Source organism: Panthera tigris, chromosome E1 (assembly GCF_018350195.1).
Source record: "Panthera tigris isolate Pti1 chromosome E1, P.tigris_Pti1_mat1.1, whole genome shotgun sequence".
Taxonomy (NCBI): Eukaryota; Metazoa; Chordata; class Mammalia; order Carnivora; family Felidae; genus Panthera; species Panthera tigris.
The window spans coordinates 50,890,601-50,907,672 of NC_056673.1; the positions used below are offsets into that span (position 1 = coordinate 50,890,601).

Here is a 17,072-nt window from a genome sequence, read left to right on the forward strand (position 1 = left end):
ATAGGGACAACTATTTGGAATAGCAGGAGAGGAACAAAATATGCTACACTAGAAATGTTTATAGTGGGACAGGAGCAGTCAAAGGCTTACAGTATATCAGAGAAAATAGTTCCCACCACAAACAAATTTCAATTAATTAGAAAAGCCATTATGCGATACACTGCATTCCCAGGGATGCCAGGAAAAAAAGGCATCCTCACTGTGTGTTACAGTGGTAACAAATGGCAAATAAGGCTTGTGGAATAAATCCCACTGCTTTAGAAGAAACAGTGTCTGTGTAGGCAGAGACATGTAGCATTCTTAGAAGCAGCTTATAATTTATACACAGGATTGCATGTCTATGGACAGATCTGGGAGCCTACCAGTCGTTTTAGGACATAAACTGAATGAAAAGACAATCCTATCGTCTAGTAGGCTCTTAGCATCCTTAACACAACTCTCCATGGTAGTATATCATACATACTAAGTCTTCGATCCTGAACTTCCCCATAAATTCCAATTGATTCCACAGAAACTCTTCAGAATTTTTTTTTCTTGCATGATCTATTTTACCACTTCAACCATAGGCTGCCTTATCCTGTCATTGGGCCATTTGATTTTGCTTGTGCATGGTTTGTCTTCTAATGAGAGACTCTCATTGTGAATTCCCAGAGGGAAGAAATTGTCCCTCCCAGGGCTCTTAAGTCTCCCCTATCACTCTGCATATAGCTAAAATACAAAGTATATACTCAACAAATACATTTAGTGAATTTAATATGAAGATTAACTCTTACCAATATGTAATCGAAATTGCCAAAGCTGTTTTCCCATAAATAAGATTACATTTGGTGCCTTAAAACACAATTTCCGGGAGCACCTGGGTGGCTCAGTTGGTTAAGCATCTGACACTTAAAAAAAAAAAAATTAACATTTATTTTTGAGAGACAGAGAGCAAGCAGGGGAGGGACCGAGAGACAGGGAGACACAGAATCGGAAGCAGGTTCCAAGCTCTGAGCTGTCAGCACAGAGCCCGACACAGGGCTTGAACTCATGAACTGTGAGATCATGACCTGAGACGAAGTCAGATGCTTAACCAACTGAGCTACCCAGGTGCCCCATCATCTAACTCTTGATCTTGGCTCCAGTCAAGTTCGTGAGTTCGAGCCCCATGTTTCGTCCTAAGCTGACAGCACAGAGCCTGCTTGGGATTCTCTCTCTGCCCCTCTCCAGCTCTCATATAGCACTCTCTCTCTCTCTCTCAAAATAAATAAATAAACGTTAAAAAAAATACCATTGCCAATGGCTTGTCCTCATTGCAGGAGATTGCAAACTCATCTGGTCTACACTTTAAGTTCACCTGACATTTATTTATTATTTCTTTTTTTTTTTTTTTTTTAATTTTTTTTTTTCAACGTTTTTAATTTATTTTTGGGACAGAGAGAGACAGAGCATGAACGGGGGAGGGGCAGAGAGAGAGGGAGACACAGAATCGGAAACAGGCTCCAGGCTCCGAGCCATCAGCCCAGAGCCTGACGCGGGGCTCGAACTCACAGACCGCGAGATCGTGACCTGGCTGAAGTCGGACGCTTAACTGACTGCGCCACCCAGGCGCCCCACTTTTTTTTTTTTTTTATTATTTCTTGCTATCAATTATTACTTTGAAGATTACTAAGGGGTTCTCGAAACACAGTGGATGCAAATGAAAGGAGTTTTTCACTTCTCATCATTGTAAAATTGGACTGAATACCTGGTTAACAGAAGTCTGAAAATATATCTAATTGCTAGAGATATTTATATAAGTGCAAAGGAAAGATCTGTGTTCCTAGCGGAACAATCCCTTCTGCGTCACACAACCCTTCATAATCTAACTGCAGATCTGGATTGTGACTAATATTTGGCTCTAATATTATAGGTGGTTACTGTGGAGGGAATCAGTAAGGGCATAACTGTCATTTCCTTGGAAAAATTTAATCCACAGATGGATCCCAACACCCAACTGCATTGGTGTCCAAAACTAATGGGGATTTTTGCTAAATAAGGACTGATTCAGCCAAAAAAAGATACACTCTGACTAGAGAAATCTGTACCATGCATCACTCCAAAAAGTCCTGAAAGCTTTGGAACACTAGAATTTTCCTAATAGGGGCATAGTGACAAGTCACTTATTAATTAAAATGCACACTTAATTTTTTTTCCCTTTATAACACGAAGCAGTGGGGTTAGTGCCCTCATGCATTTACAAAGTGTCATTTACTTACAAAACTTAATCCTTCATGTTTCCTTATTTAGCTAAATAATTAAGGTAAAACCTCTATTCAGGCTGGGAATCTGCGTATTACAAGAATCAATTTTTCTTTAACTTCAAGAAATAAGCCTTGCTGCATATCAGCCCATGGTGGGTAAGAGTGATGCTGATGAGAAAGATTAAGGTACGTCTATTTATTTTCCCCCTCCATGACAAAATTTACACAACAACCATAATCTTATAACTTCGTGTTCATTTCTTTAAAGATTCTTCTATTATATGAAACTATCTTGGCCTATGATTGTATTCAGTTTATTCAGTTAGAGTATTAAAATAAAACAATTTCAATCCACATGCCAGGAAAATGGCACCCCTTTCTGGGTGACTGACTTTCAAAAAGAGCTCATTACCTAGAAATAAAAATGCTGCCTCTCCGAATTCACATGGGCTGGAAAATTCTTAGCTATCTACAGATGCACAGACTGAATCATAATAAAGGACATACACATAAATGATTAATTTCCTCTTTCCCTTTAGTCTTAATATGTTTTAAGGGGTTGATTGGACCTCTCCCAACTGTTTCTTAGAAGAAATCCATGAAGAAACATATTTCAGAAGCAGCTTATTGTGGTGGGGTGAGATGTCAGTCATTGTCCTTCCTCTGGCTACACAGAGTTAGCTTGTCTATCTCCACGTTTTTAGCTTTGGGCTGCAGCCTGGGTTTCTACACATCCATCTATTTGGCAGAGTTAATGCAAGCTGTTCCAAAGTAATACATTACTTAATAAATATTAAAGTGGACACACACACCCCTACCGCCACCCACCCCACCCCCACCCCGGGTGAAGTATTACTCCCGCATACAAGGCAAGACGGTCACAGGGTTTGGAGTACTGTACAATCTCAGCAAGTGGGACGGAACGGCAAGACGTTTGGCTCTCAGCGCAGATACGCCGCACGCACAACTTATTTCACACTCTTAATTTCAGTCTCTCGCTCAGCGCCAGGACAGGCGGCACCCTTGCTAAAGCAGGGTTAAGTACGCATCTGCAAAACCTAGCATATTTCACCAGCACCTCCTAGGGGCCAAGTGAGGGAATGAGGCTAGGAGGTGGGTACCGGCGCAGACCCTTTCCTTGAATTGTCAAGTTTCACCTCCCCTACGCACACAAATCCACCAGTCCGTGCCGCCCTGAATACGACGAGCTAGACTGTGCAAGTAGTTTGGCGACTCTAGGAGGCCTTTTAGAGGTTTCAACCAACTGCACGAAGGACGCATTTGGTCGCTTGAGGAAATAAACATTACACACACACACAGGAATTTCAAACTCCGTGTAAGGAAGACTCCTAAATATACTGTGTCCTTTAAGAGCAAAGCTTCGTTAGGACGCCCAAGTAATCAGAGTTACATGCACTTACTCAATTGACACACACACAGAGACACACACACACCGACAGCCAGACACACGTACACACGGACTAAGCTGTAAAGCCGCAGGATCCAGACGCGGTTAACACTGAAGTTGACATAGGTTTTTAAAGGGTCTACATGCTCTTGCCTGGTTGCTGGGAATGAGGGCTGGGAGGCGCTGATGCGAGGGCAGAGCTGAGTGTCTGTAGGAGTTGCTGTTCCAGAGAATTCATTACTCTAATTGCTCTGATTTTAGATCAGTAGAGCGTGCCGGGCGGCGGTGGAGAAAGAGACTGAGGGCGGACAATGCGAGAGGGAACGAGTCGTTCACCCTGCAGAGAAGTCTAGGCGCTTTGTAAGTAATTCACGAACAGCCGGGAGCAGAAAGAGCCAAGCGGCTCTGCAGTTGCAAAAGTTGTGCGCGTCTAAAATCCAGCCGGGTTCTGCGCGCCGTCCCGGTCCCTTTCCCCCATTGCATTCGCGGCTCCTCCGCCGGGGAATTCGGGGGGCGTGGGGCCGTAGGTGGGAGCAAGGGGACAGGGAGGTGCGCCTGGGCTGCAACGCAATGCAATCCTCCCCGCCTGCAAACGGTTCGCCCGGCCCTGGCACCTCGCGGGCCCCTCGAGGAGGACGCACACGGCACGGCAGCCACCGAGCAGAGGAAAAGGGAAGTGTGGGGCTCGGAGACGGCTAAGGAAGCTCATCCCAAGGCCAGGCTGCAATTAGGCGGCCGCAAAAGCCCGGCCGCGGAGCTGCCCACCTGCTGCTGTCCCAGCTGGGGCGCAACTTCCTCCTCCCCCGGCCGGGGCCGGACTCCCCGACCCGGCTCGGAGGGCGGAGGGGGAGGAAGCGGCGGCAGGTTCTCCTCGCTGGCAGCGCCGCGGGTCGCGGGTGTAGCATCCTCCCCTCCCTGCCGCGATTCCCGGGGCCGGCCGTGCGGCCAGGCGCGCCGCGATTGGCCGGCAGAGGCCGGAGGGCGGAGCCAGGCGGGCCGGTATCTCAAAAGAGCCCAGGATATTGCAGAGCGCACTAGAGCCCTGGCCAGCGCACAGTCTCACTCGGCGCCGGCAAGCTGGGTCTTGGGGATTCTGGTTTGCTTTGGCTCACTCGCTTTTACAAACTACTGGATCTTACATGCCTCTGTACCCCCCACTTCCACTCCATGTCCCCATGCTCCTGCGCCAGCAACAGGTAAGGGCTGCTGTGTGTTTTCTTCCCTCCTTGTCTCCCGCTGCCTGTGTGTCCGGGGGAGTGGACTCGGGCCGCCGTCGCCGACCCTACCCTGCCCCGCTGCTCCAGAGGTGCCCAGCTGTCACGCTGCTGTAGCGCTTACCCACGCTGCGGAGTCCCAGATCATGCCTATGGAGTTTGTGTGCGCACCAGAACATCCCCAGAGCTAAAAATACTGAGACATGCTTGGAACAGTTGAGCAATAGAAACAGATTTCTCTGCAGCATCTGTGTGTGCTCATAACTTCCAATGCACCAGCTGTAGCGAGATACTGAGTTTGGAGACATGGGCCAGGGAGCCTGTGTTCGATTCTCGCTCTAAGGGAAAAAAAAAAAAAAAAAAAAAAAAAAAGGCGGGGGGTGGGGAGTGCTTCTAGAACACTGGTCTCAAACCTTGGCAAACTTGGGACTCAGCAGTAGTCTTGATCCTTGGCGGTTTTTTTTGTTTTTGTTTTTGGTTTTTTTTTTTTTTTTGTTTTTTTCCCTTTGTCATTGCTTCAAGTGTAGCGTCGAGTTCCAAACAGAGCGAGCGTCTCTCAAAGTTGCTTTGCTGGGGAAAGAGAGCGCGAGCCCGCGTTGGATTTGAGCCCGAAGACAGCAAAACTTTCACATCATATGTCACTCTGTCCTAAGCAACGTATTATTCTTAGTAATAATAGTATTAATACCTAAGTTGAAGACAGGGTGATTTCAGGAAAGCACAGTGGTCAAAATGACTCGATTCTGCAAAAGGATTGCATCATAACATAGACTTGTCATGACAATTGAAAAAAAAAATCGAGATAGGAAAAGGGCAGTTTAATGTCTGTGTCTGGATAAGCCTACCAGTAGGATGGTAACTAGGATACCGCTGTGAATCCTGGGGATTTTCATAAGCTCAGAATTTACCTGTTAGGAAACAAGGCATTGAAAACGTGTTTTAGGTATGAAAGAATGCATATTGACTTTTACCACTTACTTTCTTTTCACATTAATAATCAAAAGGCTGTCAGATTTCCTCTCACTAACCACTGCCCTGTGTCTGCTATATATTACCTGTACACTTATTAGCTTTTTCTCAGCTCCCCTCCTCCCCCACCCCTGAGTGGTTAATTTATATTTGCCAATATCTGAAAAGTCTCCAGGCTCAGGAGTAAGAGCTATTACTTCCAGGATGGTGAGAGGGGTCAACGTTGGGGTCAAGGTCATTTAACTTTGCTTTAACCCCTCCCCCTCAGGTTTTGGTGGCACTTTCTTTAATGTTATTGACATCCATAGGAATATTTGCTCTAAACGCTTGTGAATTTGGCTTTTTTTTTTTTTTTTTAAGGACACACAGTATTTCTGCTACCTTTAGATGCTCCAGCTGTAGAATCTCTGGTTAGCTGTAGAGTCCTTGAATAACTTTTCCGTAGCATGAAAGATGGGCCACATTTTTACCTGAACTGACAGACTGTTGCAGGTTTTATCTCACCAAATGTGTATATTTCTCAGCATTTGCAAATGCTGAATGATGCTACGTGCGTTGCCGAGTATAAAGGGTAGAGTGCTCACATAGATAAATGCATATCCCTCTGCCCTTCCCCTACTTCCCCTCCCCCTCCCTTCTGTTTACTGAGCTTCCAAGAGGCTGCTTTGCCAGCAGTTGTGCTCACATAGCAACATGTGCCCTGAGCACACTCAGGCTGGTCTATATGGCGTCAGCTGGGGAATAACTGCTCTAAACACTCATTAGCAGACCTTTCTTTCAGCCCAGCACACTTTCTTTACCTATCCTTATTTCCTGTCCTTAGTTAGAAACTTTCTTGTCCACTGTTCACCGGGACCTTATTATGGGACACATTTATTCTTCATAATTATATTTTTCCTGTTTTTTATAACCCATCTTGGAAGTATTTCCCATATGGTAAAAACGATTCAGATTCACTCATTTATACAGTGTTATCTCCTTGACCTTGAATTTATCTGTAGTGCTCTCTCTCTTTAACATCTACCTAAGATTGAAACGGCTGAACTATTTTTTTCCATTGCTTATGCTTAATTTTGGCTCAGCCTATAAATAGTCTTAACATGAACACCACCACATGTAGCCTTTCAATTTCCCAGAAATACTTTCTACCTCATTGGTTATAGCCTGGGTAAAATGATTATTTGTATCTATTAAATTTACATCAGGGCCTGAAATATTTTGGCTCAGAGGGGAATTTACACATCAAATCAGCTATGGATTCTCCTGAGTTGTACCCCTCAAGGAGTCACATCACTTAGTGATCTCCTCTACTCTTGATTGAATGTTTCTCACACAATAATTTTGAATGTATGTCTACAATAAAGTTGCATGAAAGCCCTGTTCCTAATGAAAGTTTTTTTTCTAGACACTCATGAATCGGTGATTTTCAGTGAGAGAAAAGCAGGCAAGGAAGTTTTCTGCTTGCGTAAAGTCAGTTGGGCATGTGAGTAGGTCAGTAAAAAGGACATTCATCATAATGAAATATTAAGACAATCACCCTAGCAAACTGTGGCAGGTTTAGAGTTTTGCTCTGTGATCAGTTTCCCAAAACTCTGAATATACATAATGTGTGCAGACACATATACACCCAGAAATCTGTTTTGGAGCATATCTATTCGAAGTGACAAAATCTTCCATTTTGCCAAAAAACAAAAAACAAAACAAAACAAACCATCTTTTTTCTCCTTTGCAGGCAGAAGGGTAAAATTTCTAAATGATGCTCTGCATGTGGAACAAATTCTGTCATTAACAGTGGAAATAAGACAATAATAGTCGCTCAATGCAGGCTGTTTTCAAGTTCTAAATGCAGAAAGCTATCCGTAGGAAGCTGGTATTGTGTTTTGTGGAATTCGAACTAATGTCCCGGGGTCAGGATTTTTGGAAGATCGTAATTCAGTCTTTAGATTTCATATGGTTGTTATGCTTTAATCTGGAAAGAGTGAAGAAATAAGTCAGAAGAAATTTGAAACTGTCTACTCGTGGTCCCTAATGGTAACTCAGATGGAAGGCTTGTTTTGAATCATGAAAAGGGAATTTCTTGCTGTCAACTTATAATATAAGATTCTGAAGTCATTCAGAGCTCAAGGATACAAGCACTATTTAAGTGAGCTTTCTCCCCATCCCCCTTTTTTGGAAAGTACACCTGTATCTGCCGCTATATTATTATCCCTATCTGGGTTTGTGTAGAAATCCTTGGCAATTTCACATGAGCCCAGTAATCTGAAATCACTGTTAAAACAATTCTTTCCATGTCCAGGACCTAGAACCCTGAGGAACAGGAGGCTTGTTCCTTTTGTCCAAGTACAAACTTCGTAGGGAAGCAGACAAAACATTGAAGCAGGTGGAAGACTGGGAAGGCACAGTAACTTCTTTTTATAAAGTAATTCAAAGGCACTTTCAAATCGGGCATCATTTAGGTATCAAAAGCTGCCAAAATGTAACACACATTGCAATTTTCACAGATGACTAATCTCAGGAAAAATGTGTTGGGGCACATTCTTGCATAATAACTTGGATAAGGAGGGAGAAGCGAAAAGCCTGTAACGAGGCATTTTCAAAGACAATACACCTTGCCTCTCTTTAGGGGGGTGTACCAAAACAAGATACATGAACGGCTTTATTTTTTTCTGCAGTTGGCTTGGCTGAGATTGGTTCTGTTAACCACTTAATCTTAATGTGGTTTGGAGGGGGGAAAGAAAAAGTGGAGTCCTCATGATCAGGGCTTCAGCAAATTTCTGCTCCTTGCCATCTGGTTTTCATTGTCCCCCTTTATTGCAGGAGATCGATTGGGTTGTTTGACAAGTGGAGGATCGCTTTTGGGTTTTATATGCCATATTAGTTTTGTTAATTTCTATTTGGCGAAGAAAACATGTTAGACTTCATCTTACACTTCTGTTTGTTGGTCAAGGAAAAAAATAGTTTTCTTTGGAGTGAAGATGGGAAGTTAAATAGATAGTTTTTACCTAGGTTAGGATAAGGCAAGAGGAAAAAGCTGAAAAACTACTATTTGTTCACATTAGGTAAAGGTGAGTGCCTTCTCCATGGGAACATATAGCAAACAAGAGCGCTCGAAGTGAAAGTAAACTGACAATTATGCTCCACTCCTACAAAGTTGTCTCTGTTTGGGAAGACCCAGAATTGGACCCACATGAAATGAGTTCCTGCCTTATCTCAATTCGCTAAAGACCTGGTCCTTTGGCACAAAGGTGCTTACTTCCTAGCCTGTCATTACACATGGCAGTCCCATCTCCAGAGAATTTCAGGACTCATTGCTAGGCAACAGACTCGCTCTTTATCCCCCAGAGCAAACCTACGCCTTCAAGTCAGAATCACTTGCACTAACAGAGATGTTATCAGGCATTTCTGCAAAGTGGCTGCCTGCAGCGTGTGAAGTGATGCAGCAAGCCCAAACAGTCTCCAGAAATTGGGACCGATTTCAGATCATCGTAAGGGCTGTCTACTCAGTTTTATCATTTAAACAAAATAGTCTGTGCCTTCTGCTTTCCACCGTGTCATCAAGGGCTCCCATATTCTCCCATAATGCGCCTGCAACTCAAATTAATATTAATGTTCTGCATTTATATGAAATGTTCTCTAGACATTTTGAGTTCCCAAAACCTGGCGACAAACTTTGGGCTTAGCAAACCTTTCTCCTGCTTAATAACTCGGGACCCTAGCATGTAGAGAAGGCAAGAGAGAGAATAAGAGAGGTTATCTGTAAAATAGAATCTCCTAGCTTGCTGGAAAAAAAATAGGGAGAAAAGGACCTGAAATGTTGGTTGAAAGGCTGTTCCAAACAACTAAGTCTTCTATGTTTATTGACTTTGTTTATATAATACAGATATTTTCCAGGGTACGAAGAAATGAAAACTCCTGTTATTCAATGCAGAGTGTATTTCTCTATATCTGACCGTATCCTGCTAGGACATGTTGCCTTAGGGAGTAGAACCCTTCGATAATGACTTGTTTTCTAATGAATAATGTCTTTTGTCTGTCTGTTTGGTTTTTTTCAGGACATGTACCCTGGATGTCAGCTGAGTTACTAAGGTAGTGCTGCATGTCAGTAGACAGACCTTGGTAGAACCTCAAGGCTCCCGGAGACCCCCATCTCTCCTTATTTTTTTGTGTGTGCGTCCTCACTGAACATTCAAAACTGTTTCTCCAAAGGGTTTTGCAAAAACTCAGACTGTTTTCCAAAGCAGAAGCACTGGAGTCCACAGCAGAAGCGATGGGCAGTGTGCGAACCAACCGCTACAGCATTGTCTCTTCGGAAGAAGACGGGATGAAGTTGGCCACCATGGCGGTTGCAAATGGCTTTGGGAATGGGAAGAGTAAAGTCCATACTCGACAACAGTGCAGGAGCCGCTTTGTGAAGAAAGACGGCCACTGTAATGTTCAGTTCATCAATGTGGGTGAGAAGGGACAACGGTACCTTGCAGATATCTTTACCACATGTGTGGACATTCGCTGGAGATGGATGCTGGTTATCTTCTGTCTGGCTTTCGTTCTCTCGTGGCTGTTTTTTGGCTGCGTGTTTTGGTTGATAGCTTTGCTCCATGGGGACCTGGATGCATCTAAAGAGAGCAAAGCTTGTGTGTCGGAGGTCAACAGCTTCACAGCTGCCTTCCTCTTCTCCATCGAGACCCAGACAACCATCGGCTATGGCTTCAGGTGTGTCACGGACGAATGCCCAATTGCGGTTTTTATGGTGGTGTTCCAGTCCATTGTGGGCTGCATCATCGATGCGTTTATCATTGGCGCAGTCATGGCAAAGATGGCAAAGCCAAAGAAGAGAAACGAGACTCTTGTCTTCAGTCACAATGCCGTGATCGCCATGAGAGACGGCAAACTGTGTTTGATGTGGCGGGTGGGCAATCTTCGGAAAAGCCATTTGGTGGAAGCTCACGTGAGAGCACAGCTGCTCAAATCCAGAATCACTTCTGAAGGGGAGTACATCCCCCTGGATCAAATAGATATCAACGTTGGGTTTGACAGTGGAATTGATCGTATATTTCTGGTGTCCCCCATCACTATAGTCCATGAAATAGATGAAGATAGTCCTTTATATGATTTGAGTAAACAGGACATTGACAATGCAGACTTTGAAATTGTTGTGATACTGGAAGGCATGGTGGAAGCCACGGCCATGACAACACAGTGCCGTAGCTCATATCTGGCCAATGAAATCCTTTGGGGCCATCGCTATGAGCCTGTACTCTTTGAAGAGAAGCACTATTACAAAGTGGACTACTCAAGGTTCCACAAGACTTATGAAGTGCCCAATACTCCCCTTTGTAGTGCCAGAGACTTAGCAGAAAAGAAATATATCCTCTCAAATGCTAATTCATTTTGCTATGAAAATGAAGTTGCCCTCACAAGCAAAGAGGAAGATGACAGTGAAAACGGAGTCCCGGAAAGCACTAGTACAGACACACCCCCTGACATAGACCTTCACAACCAGGCAAGTGTACCTCTAGAGCCCAGGCCCTTACGGCGAGAGTCGGAGATATGACTGCTTCCTTCTCTGGAATATTTACTTTAAACTACAGTCTGTTGGTCAAAGGCCCAAAACAGTTATTCAGACGACGGTACTGGTGAAGAGGTGGGTCAAGGCAAGTGGCCACAAGGGACTGAGGCTAGTACAATGGTTTCAGAGAAAGACTGTAAGCTCGGAGATGAACATAAAGCACTCAACATGCCTCCCCCTCCCCACCCCTCCCCCCCCCACCCCCGTGACCCAATGGCACATACATGTTGTAGAATAAGTTATGGGGTCTTTATGTATTGTTTTGTGTTTTTACAAAACTTGAACTTGCAGGCAAGCCTTGGTTGGGTATTTGACTAATCCAGAATGCTTCTCTTTAGGGAACAAGAATGTTTTTAATGGCATAACAAAGGCAAGACTCTGCCTTAATTTTTGAAAAGCTGCTAACTACATGAACACAAATTGTATTTTTGTTGTTGTGTAGTTTTTCTTTCGTGTAATTTAAAAGTCAGTGTTGAACTTTGTTGAAAGCTCATGATATGTGCTTCAAAGTGGCAAGTGTTTGCCAAGAGCTGCCAAAACGAGAGCCTGATTTTTTTGAGGCCAGTAATTTGTTTGCTAGAATTGATTTTCTCTCTCTCTCTTCCTCTCTCTCTCTCTCTCTCTCTCTCTCTCTCTCTCTTTGGTTACATAAGGGCATTATGTAACACTAGCCAAATGGTAGCCTCTGGGTTTGTTTGTTTTGTTTTGTTTTTTTCTTCCATGATGTTAATGGGTTATCTCAAATTTTAAGTTAGACTACCTAAAATAAATACCAAAGATAATGCACATTTTTGCACAGTGGAGCTTATACTAAAAGGGATAAAAAGCCCCGTGGCTGCCTTGAAATCAAGAGACAGTAACTTTGAACCTCAGCAAGACCTTGAACTGCCCTTTCCTTTTTCACCTTACTCAGAAAATAGAACATCATCCACACAGAGTCTAGTAAGTGTAGTGCTTTTTCAGTTTTGTTCTTTCATGCAACTTGTGTGTGATAGGAGAAAGAAGAAAGGGGAAGTAAAATTCACACATACACAATATCAAATATCTTCTCTTTCCTGCGAGGTAGGGCTGGCCAGGCTAATGCATAAGGTGCGAGATGGCGAAGTGCTCTTAGATTTTTCTGGGTTTCCCCTTTTTGCACATTCCAAAATGTATTCCTAGGTTGGAGTTCGTTGGCATCCTCAAGGCTGAGCCATCCAACATGAAAGATAAATAAGGTTAAACCCTTGTGGCTGAATTCGTTGCCCCAACTGTCAGGACACTTCCAGCTTGACTTTGCCTTTGAGAAGATGCCACAGCTGGCCTCTAGGCTGGTTCTTCCGATCGGTCTGTGTGGAGCAAGTCCCCTCGTGTCTGGGAAGCTGCAGATGCCAAAGGGGGAGCCAGCGAGATGTGGACCAGCCACTTCTGACTCAAGTATTCAGGAGGGAGAGGAGAGTTACTTTCTTTTTAGTGGTAGAGGGTAGGAATGAAAATATCGCAGTATTTTAGGGTCAACAAGAGCCATAGAAAATGTAAGGCGGCCACAAGTAGAGGAGATAATGAACTCCAAGGTTTACTTCTCCTTTATATATGCACACCTGGGGTTGGATCTGAGCTGATCCTTCTAGCCTGTGGATCCTGAGAGCAGGTTACTAAGGACACATTGTTTTCGAGAAGTCTCTCCTGCCTGGCTGATCGAAACTCTTTTATTTTTTCCCTCTTGCTCTAACTCAATAATGGAACTCTTTTTTTGGCTTAAAGTTCCTTATGTGTGAATTCTGGGGGGGGGGGGGTGCTGACTTTTCTTTTTAATTGGAGTCTCAAAATCAACTCTCTTACGGTATTATATCCCTATATGCCATTAAAAAACAGCTTGTTCTGGAATCCTGTATTTTGTAAATTGATGTGTGTGATAGTCTCTGGTTCTTGAACAGCCATCTCTGAAAGCCGTGCCTGCAATAATATGACAGATTCTGCTGTTCTCAGCCTTCAAAGTCGATGGGTTTGAAAACTGGTGTTCTTTTCACCGAAACCAAGACAGAGATGTCAAGCAAGTGGATGCTATTTTAAATCCAAATGTAAAGGCAGGTTTGGAAAGTTGTTTAGAGAGTTGGAGGAATTGGGGTTGATGGGACAAAACGATTGACAGAAGAGGGAACAATTTGGCTGTTGACAGTGAGTGAATACTGAGGGCTCCAGCTGCTGCTATTTCGATATGTTGCAAAGGAAAATAATCAAACCAAAGAGTATTCGGTGATATGTAAATGAAAGGAAGATGCGATGGAGAATGGGGGTGACCACTGAGAAGGTTCCTCCCAAACACACAGTGCTGCCACTTAAAAACACTTGAGATATTTGAAAAGGGGTGGGTCTGGGGGCAAGGATGAGGGAGGGAAATCTTTCAACTTCTTTCTGAAAAAAAGGAAAAAAAATCTTACATTTCTGGTGCACAGGTTTGTTTTTGTTTTTGGTTTGTTTTTTTTTTTTCTTTTCCAAGAAAATTTTGCAGAAGCTATGTTTTTAAAGTGTACATTTTATAAAGTTTATCAGATATTTTCATATTTAAAGCCAAATGTAAATAGAAGTCTGTAAAGGGAAAAAAAATTGCCATAGAAAGTATAATTTCCGTAATTTCTGAGAGCGAGTACCTATATGCTACCGGTTAGCATGGTTTTAGCAAATATTTACCAGCCTTATAAGGTTCGTGTTGCTATGTTCTGTTATTTATTTCAGCATGGACTGTTCATTTGAAAGCTTTTTGTAGTTATTAGTATTTTTAACAATTACAAGCTTTAAATGGCAATTTTTTTTTTTTTTTTTTTGTCAAGAGCCAAGACACAGGTAATGCACAACATGTCTTGTTGCATTTTACCTTCAAAACATTTGTCCTTATTGACTGGGTCTCCTTTCTGTAATTAGCGCACATATGTCATTAGAATGAAGACAGAGGAGATTCGCCGTGAATATCTGGGGTCTGTTCCCAGCTAGGTGTTGCTTCTCTATTGCAAGCAAACCCCCGTTGAATTTACTTAGGAATTGCTCCCTTTTAAAGAATTTTTGCTCGTGTCTGGATGGGCATTATATTTTTGGGAGGAGGCATAGATTCCTGGCTATCCTATTTTTTAAATAAAAGATAGACAAAGTGAATTCTATTTTGACTATTGAGAATAGAATAGTTTTCTATCCCTCTAAGAAGTATACTTGAATCAGACATTGTAAGGATGTCGCTATAGCACTGTAGCCATTTCCAAATTCCCGGAGAAAGTCTGTTTTACCTTAAAAAAAACACACACACACACACCTATTAATGCGTTATTTTTTTTCTCCTCATTTCCTTTCTTCCCTATAAACTTCCATCCCAAACCTTGATGTCTGTTTGATGCACTCCGTCCCCCCAAATCATGTTACCCTCGCAAATAACAAATGTCAGTTCATGTTTTATAATAAGCCACTCAGTAAGGGCAAGAAGCTTGTTCTGAGAAGCAGAGTGAGTTCTTTTTCACTCTGGATCTAATAAATGTTAAGGTGAAAAATAAAAGTGTTCTATAGGCACCTCCCAACTCCTGACTAGAATCTCTTTTTCTAGTTCTGTTGGGTTTCAGCTCTGGGCTCTGGCGAGTTGAACAATCCCGGCCTTTGACAATCGTGATCACTATTATTTTCCCATTTGCCGTCTTTTTGTATCTAAAAGTCTTCCTATTGTACTGCACAAACCATGGATTGTACATATTTTTATATATTATGTCTTATTTTATTATTTCTAAATAAAAAATTAAAAATTGAGGACAAATTCGTGCAAGAGTCTGTGGGCTTCCTGTGTGATTGCTGTAGAATTGCTGAGATCGGAAGCAAATGTTTCCAAACAATAGGACATAAATCCTGACCTTTGGGAAGAATAGAGCCATAGAAATTGCCCAAACAGGGAGGTGTGGTGGAGTGGCAGATGAACTTAATCCAAGTTAGAGGAAGTCAAGCTCGTATTTTGTTTTTGGACAGAATGTCGTAGGTAGAGAGAGGATGGAAAACAAAGGAGCAGATAAAACTGACAAATTCATAAGCTTTAGCTTTTGACTCTCTGTTTAATGATGATAGTTACCCTTTATGGAGCCTGAACCATGTGTAGGGTTCTGCCTTCTATGTTATCTCACTGTCCGCCCCCCCCCACCCCCAACCCCGGCCGATTAGGATACTATTATTCCTGTATTATAAATCAGGAGTTGGTAAAATTGTTCTGTAGAGGGCCAGACGGTAAATATTTTGGGCCTTGCAGAACAGAGAATCTGTGTCAACAATGCAACTCGGCTCTTGTAGTGCAAAAGCGATCACAGATAATATGAAAATAAATGATGTGGATGTGTTTCAATAAAACTTGACTAGTGACTGGTGGGCCAGATTTGGCCCATGGCCTGTAATTTACCAACCTTGGTTATAGAGGAAACTGAGGCTGGATTTAAAGCTAATGAATTGCTGAGATGGTATTTGAATTCAGGTTTTAACCGCCTCCCAACTCAGTGTAATCCACTAACCTATATACTGTTTCAGGACACAAAGTTACCAGGGATAGGCAGTCTCAGAGAAAATGCCACTTCTTCCAGCAGATTTGGAATAACTTAACTGTTTCTTCATGATTGGAAATACTGAGGAAATCTGCAGTCTGAAATACGGGTTGCTCCTTAATATTTTTTCTTTAACAAATACTCACAGGGCACTTACCGTGTTTCAAGCATGGTTCTAGATTCTTCGTAAGTATGAAATAATTTAATCCTTACAGCAACTCTATGGAGTAGGCAGTGGTATTATCCTCATTTAAGAAACGAGGAACCAGGCCCAGGGAGGTTGAGTGCCTTGTTCAAGCACACACAGCAAGTAGGTATTAGAGCTGAGATGTAAACTGAGGCCATTGAGCACTGGGCTGTGCGTGGTTTTTTTTGTTTTTTTTGTTTTTTTTTGGTTTTTGTTTTATCACTACTCTATGCTTTTCCATTTGGAGGCATTCTTGGCACAAGTTTCACCATTTAACCCAAGGCCTTTCTGCTTCTTAGTTTCTATGTTCCTAGGTGATGAAAATGCATTCCTTTTCTCCACACGGGACACATGAGCCCAGGATTTCCACCTCCTTCATAACCTGCTCCTCCATTTCTCATCCAGTTCTTGGAGAGATAGAACAATTCACAAAGGGTAGAGGAACAACAAATTTAAGCATTGGTTGTGGGATCTGGGTAAATTTCAAACTTCAGATTAGTTTCCATTAACTAGGAATTGCTCGGTCCTGTCTCCAGGCGAAACCACAAAACTCTGGTACTAACCAAGCTACGGGCACCCTACCACATTATAGACACTGTGCTTTCTTCCCACTCAGGGAGCCAAAGGTGTCACAAGATCCTCTTGGTGACTGGCCTCACTAAGCAAGATATATAATGGTAACTCCAGGCAGCGAGCTGAATGCTATGTGTGCCTCACCTCTACTTAAAAAAAAAAAATTTTTTTTAGTTAAATATATATACCAAAAGAAAAGGCAGAGGTGGGATTTCAGAGTCTTTCTGCTTAGGTCTTCTTTTCAGTGACAAACAAAACCTCCAAATCCTGGCCTGCTGAAGCAGCAGCTCCCCAGATCCTACTTGCAAAGAAGAAAACAAAGTTCCCTCTAGAAATTTCCATTTTAGAGCTGGCAAAGCAGATTAAGTCAGTCAGATTTGCTTCCCAAATTTAAA

At 42.8% G+C, this 17,072-nt stretch overlaps 1 protein-coding gene across 1 annotated transcript; it reads left to right on the plus strand.

Moving 5' to 3' along the window:
* Nucleotides 1-4,666: 4,666 nt before the first annotated feature.
* Nucleotides 4,667-11,576, plus strand: KCNJ2 (potassium inwardly rectifying channel subfamily J member 2). The gene is made up of 2 exons (XM_042966900.1): nucleotides 4,667-4,826; nucleotides 9,866-11,576. Exon 2 carries the CDS (start codon nucleotides 10,081-10,083, stop codon nucleotides 11,362-11,364), a length of 1,284 nt encoding a protein of 427 aa, XP_042822834.1. The 5' UTR covers nucleotides 4,667-4,826; nucleotides 9,866-10,080; the 3' UTR covers nucleotides 11,365-11,576.
* The last annotated feature ends 5,496 nt before the right edge of the window (nucleotides 11,577-17,072 follow it).

Coding starts and splice junctions, on each gene's coding strand:
- KCNJ2 (XM_042966900.1), top strand. CDS start 10,081: ATGGGCAGTGTGCGAACCAACCGCTACAGCATTGTCTCTTCGGAAGAA.